Consider the following 6262-nt stretch of genomic DNA (forward strand, 5'->3'; position numbering starts at 1 on the left):
GTCTAGGCATCATAGACGAAACTGAATCACTAACCAACAAAAATCTATATACCTGGAACCTTTATGACTTTCTAAATGAGTATAGCTAGGCTAAACAAATATTTAGAAAAAACTGCAACAGAGGTAAACAATATCCGGTCTACCCGAAGACTTGTTGTTATCTCAGATAGTAAAGGGAGACAACTTCGTAATCAAGTTAACTTTAGGAACGACACCGAAAACTCTATTGAATGGCATGTGTATCCCGGAAAGGGAACAAGATTTCTAATTAATCATATTATTGAGAATCTGGATTATATTCTGTCTCGTGGCCCTGTGTTAATTGCACTTTGGTGTGGAACATGTGATCTAACCAGAAAAAAAACCGCTAATGTGTTTGTTATTTATAATGGAGTCTCGCCCTCTGACATTCTTGAGCAACTAAATCGGCTTACTCCTTTGAAACAAAAGCATGGAGACAAACTGTCAATTGTTATATTAGAGTGTCCATATTACTCCATAACCCTATGGAACAAATCCAAGGGGCACCAGGATGGAACACAGTTTATAAACAGTACTAATACCCTGCAGCTGGAAATTGATGAACTAAACAATGGAATTCGCGTTCTCAATACTGGGCTGGGAACACTTGCACCTAAATTCAATGAGGATCTGACAACGACTAGGAAAAGCAATAAGAGTCGTGTTACCAAACGTATCTCGTACAGCTTACTATATGATGGTATCCATCCAGGGGAGACATTAGCTAAACACTGGCTACGCAAAGTTGTAATAAAACTTATCAAGGAGCAATGTCAGTAACAAGCATAAATTCAAATATGGATGACGAAAGTGAGTGTACAGAGAGACTGGATATATGTAACAGTGAATCTACACAAAACAAAAGGAAGAGGGGTCTTAATGACACTAACAATTTTTGTGCTAAATGTGATCTTCCCCTGAACACAAACACTAAACATCTAGAGTGTGAGAACTGCATGCAAAATTTTTGTCAACAGTGTACCAAAGTACCAGACGAAGTCTACCAACACATGGTTAACAGTGTATCAACAGGAATAGCCTACAAGTGCAGAACCTGTACCCGGGTACAGCCCACCCTCGACAAGATTGATAAGTCAATTAAGGAACTATACGTGTCCAACGAAAAGAGAATTACCGGTATCGATACACGAATAACCAAGTTGGAAATGGACACTAAACTCACCATTCAAAGAGAGATTAGTCAGACTAAATCTACCATTGAAACCACTATGAAAACCAATGTAACCAAATTAGTGGATAACAGGATGAAAGAACTTGAGGAAAGGAAAAGCAAAGAATTCAATCTTATATTGTTTAATGTTCCTGAACCATCCAACGAAGAAAGTCCACAATCAAGGAAGACAGAGGATGAGGATCAAATCCGACATATATGTCTAGCCTTAGGGGTCGAGGAATTAAATAAAGCCGCAATATACAGAATGGGAAAACAAAAAAATAACTACATCAGGCCTACTATCCTAGTGATGAAAGATAAGAAACAAAGAAAACATCTCCAGAAGGCGCATACAATCAAAGACACACTACAAGGACCCTTTAGGAAAGTGATCCTAACCAGGGACCTAACAAGAGAACAGAGGCAAGAAAGAAAGAACGAAAGAAAGGATAAAAGGCCAACTCCACCTATTCCAACTATACCAAGGGAACCAGAAAATGATCACACTGTCTTATTGGCAACAGGAAGGGAAGGTAACCTGATGCGTGGGGAATGCTCCGCCACAGGCCCATCCCGACCCATGCCAAACCCAAAGACAGGTTCAAAAGGACCACAAAACATGTCATTGTCGAAAATTCCCAATCATTCTGCTGCCTCTGGTGCTACTTGTACCAATTTTTTTGAACCAACCTAGCAACAGTGGAAATGCCAAATTACCAATAAGTCCAATACTGGCAAGAATGATGAGCGTGGACCCGTCAACAAGTAGCTACTCAGCCTACCACAACACAACTATGTATGACGACAACGAACAAACCCTGATCTACAACAACACACATGTTGATAGTGAAAACTTAGAGATGACAGCAATGTCTCCTCCTGGCAATAGGGAGGAAACAGACTAGGAGACAAGTTTTATCAGTTTTAACAAGGAAAAATCAGCCCCCGAAACAATTCAAAACATCAAAATTTACTACTCAAATGTGGATACTCTAACCACTACCAAAAACTTGAATTGGAAAACCTCATTTCTATAGAAAAACCTGGAATCATATGCCTGATAGAAATCTTCCCAAAGTTTACAACGTTACCTATCGACACAGCTTTGTACAACATTGACGGGTACACGTCATACCTCGGAAGTAGTGAATCGCGGGGAACCATTATTTATATTACTAATAATCTGAATGCAGAACAAATTAAGGAACACCATTGTCTAGATTATGTCAAATGTGAGATCAAGCTACAAAACAGAGACATCCTTCATATATGTTGTATCTATAGGAGCCCGAATAGCACTGAAGAAAACAACATGCTTCTGAACAGAATTATCGATGGGATAGACAACAACAAGCCAACCCATATATTGCTGTTAGGAGATTTTAATTACAAGGAAATTAATTGGGAACTTCAAATATCAATGGCAGGTCCGAACAACCCCGCAAGTAAATTTCTTGAAACTATTAGGAACAAATTCCTGCATCAACATCTAAGACAACCAACAAGACTTCGAGAGAACCAAATCCCATCGCTACTAGACTTAATATTCACAAATGAGGAGGAAATGATAGAAGACATCGCGTACCTAGATAGTATTGGCAAAAGCGACCATGTGGGTATCATATTTAAAATGATCTGCTACACCAATCCGGTAAACAAAAACATCAATGTGAGGAAGCTAAATTTCCAGAGAGGAGACTACGAAGCTATCAAGGAAGATCTGTACACCATTGACTGTGACTTCCTAAACAATATAGATGGTATTGAGAACGCCTGGACGTACTTTACTGAACATCTCCAAACCATTATAGAAAAACATATACCAGTGAGTAGGGTACAACACTCCAGTCGACCACACAATCCAGAAATTGACAAGGAAGCTCGTGCAGCAATAGCATTGAAAAGACGAAAATGGTACAAATACCTTAATAGCAAGACTCCTGAGAACTTCCAAAGCTACCAAGCAGCCCGTAACAATGCAACAAAAATCATTAAAAAGTCAAAATATAAGTACGAAGAGGATTTATCTCTGAAAATCAACACAAATCCGAAACTTTTTTGGTCCCGAGCCCGATCCAAAACCAAGACTAAATCAACGATAGGGGGTATCGAAGCCGGAAACGGAACAATTACAACAAATAACGAAGAAACTGCGAATGTCCTGAACACTTTCTTTGCCAGTGTCTTCGTTAATGACGGGGATCTACCATTGCCAGTGTTTATTCCAAGACAAGTCAACAGCTTACTGACGGATATCTTCATAAGCGAAGAAACTGTCTTCAAAGCAATTAAAAGAATTAACCCCAATAAATCTCCTGGACCAGATAATCTACACCCCAAATTCATTTGTGAAACTGCTGATGTCATCAAAAAACCTCTATCCATAATTTACAGGAAATCACTCGATGAATCAACACTACCAAAAGATTGGAACAGAGCAATAGTTACACCAATTTTCAAAAAGGAGCAAAAAAAGAAGCTAATAATTACAGGCCCATCAGCCTAACCTCAGTACCATCAAAAATTATGCAACGAATAATCAGAGATATTCTTCTAGAGCATATGGACAACAACAATCTCTTTACTCCACACCAGCATGGGTTTAGGCCAGGAAGATCCTGCATTACACAACTATTAGAAACACTTGAAGATTGGTATAGTGGACTAGACTCAGGAAGTAACATCGACGTGATATATTTAGACTTTAGTAAAGCGTTTGACAAGGTTTCACACAGATTTCTTATCCACAAATTGAGAAGCTACAATATTGGAGGGAAAATTCTAAGTTGGATAACTGCATTCCTGGCCAACAATGTTCAAAGTGTCGCGGTCAATGGTCAACTATCGACAGAACTACCCGTCACCAGTGGCGTACCACAAGGGAGTGTGCTGGGACCAATCCTATTCCTAATTTACGTTAACGATATGCCAGATATGTTGGACTGCACAATAAAGCTATTTGCAGATGACACTAAACTATCAGCAAAAATCACATCAGATGATGACCGTTCTAAGCTGCAAGAAAATATCAACAAAATGTGTGACTGGACGTCGACATGGTTAATGAGCCTAAACACAGACAAATGTAAATTCTTGGAAATTGGAAACAATCTGGGAAACCACAATTACACCCTCACAACTCAAGGCAACACGACTACTATCTCTCGAGTAACCATGGAAAAGGATCTTGGAGTCACTATAGACAACCAACTCAAATTCACAGCACAATGTAATGCAGCAGCCTTAAAAGCGAATAGGATGTTGGGAATAGTGTTCCGCACCTTCACCTATATGAGTCCGACCATGTTTATTACTCTATACAAAACTTTAATTCGTCCCCATTTGGAGTACGCAACTACAATCTGGTCACCAATGTTGACACGTGATAAAATTACACTGGAAAACGTACAACGAAGAGCAACTAAAAGGATACAATCAATTAAAAACTTATCGTATTCAGAGCGTATCAAGAAACTCGGGTTACCAAGTTTAGAATATAGAAGAAACAGGGCAGATGTGATTCAAGTCTACAAGATTTTAAACAAAATAGACATTCTGGATCAAACAATTATGTTCAGAGAACTAACGGGTATAGCAACTAGAGGACACTCGAAAAAACTCTTCAAAAAACGATTTAGGCTAAACTCAACCGGAAATTTCTTCAGTAATCGAGTAATTAATACATGGAACTCGCTCTCAGAGGAAGTGGTTACATCACCAACGCTTAATTGCTTCAAATCCAGACTGAACAAATTGTGGGTCAACCACCCAACCAAATTTCGACCAACGTTCTACTAGTGAGTTAGTCAACCGAACTGTGTAGTGGTAGTATGAACTGTTAAACAACCACTAACATTTTAAATGGAGAGGTCATTTTTAACACCCAATAGGGTCACCATGATGTACCGTATATGTACAAAATCAATATTACAGGATCTAACGAACGATTATCAAGTGTCAAATATAGACACCTTTTAACGCAACCGGAAGTTTTAAACAAATAGTACACATATGTATAGTACTATACCAGTTGAAGAAAGCATCAACGTACATCAAACAAGCCCAGAAGCTTACCAAAGATGTCATTTCAGCGATTCAGCGATTCAGTAAGTACTTACGAAACCGTAACATGTTGTAAATTCCTTGAACAACACAAACTATTTACTTATGCGTTGAGAAGTGTTTACTTTAAATTTGAAGATAAATCAACGGTAGGCCTAGATATGGAGGCCATTGTGTTCACGTGACCTTGCCTAGACATGTAGGCCATTGCGTTCACGTGACCTTGCCTAGACATGTAGGCCATTGTGTTCACGTGACCTTGCCTAGACATGTAGGCCATTGTGTTCACGTGACCTTCCAATGAAACCTTGTTTTATTTTCCGATATGTTGCCAGTTTCTGTGAAAGTTATCATTTACATGGACAATTTCAACACATCAAATCACTATCATTCGTAATACGAATATGGTTACTGGGAAAATGTTCCACCGATTAATCTCAAAGATTAACACCAAATCAAATTTTATTTTAAACGTTGGCAAACTTATTTGATAACTTTCAAAAATAACAAATATTTTACTCAACATTCAGTAATAAACATTATAAACGTCTACATACAGCATTCTTATACTTCGTTCAATGGTCGTGCTAAATACATTCACATTCACAATATAAGTTGCATCCACACAGACTTCCCCATTGTCTAGTCCACGTATCTCACTATCATAGCAAGAATATATTTCAGTTTTCCTCAAATGATTATTGTTAACAACTAGTATATAAAAGCTACACAACGTGCAGCTCAAATTGCAATACAAAACGTATTTTCATTGCCTCATATGATACGATATATGACATTTTTCGTGGTATATTATGGCACCAGATGAACTTTATTTTTGCCATTGACATTTTAAAAAAATAGATCACTGTGACATATTTTCAACAGTATTTTCGAATTTGTTTTATTTTCGACATATACAAATGTAAATGCATAAAAGTTCAGGAAAAAGGCTTTCACAAATATTAGTTGCTTCAAGCAAAACTAAACAAAAAGAAAACTGACCCT

General features: G+C 38.0%; 1 protein-coding gene across 1 annotated transcript; it reads left to right on the forward strand.

Moving 5' to 3' along the window:
* Positions 1-2615: 2615 nt before the first annotated feature.
* LOC138316445 (uncharacterized) lies at positions 2616-3701 on the forward strand. The gene has a single exon (XM_069258140.1). It carries the CDS (start codon positions 2616-2618, stop codon positions 3699-3701), a length of 1086 nt encoding a protein of 361 aa, XP_069114241.1.
* The last annotated feature ends 2561 nt before the right edge of the window (positions 3702-6262 follow it).

This window comes from Argopecten irradians, chromosome 2 (assembly GCF_041381155.1).
Source record: "Argopecten irradians isolate NY chromosome 2, Ai_NY, whole genome shotgun sequence".
NCBI classification, from domain to species: Eukaryota; Metazoa; Mollusca; class Bivalvia; order Pectinida; family Pectinidae; genus Argopecten; species Argopecten irradians.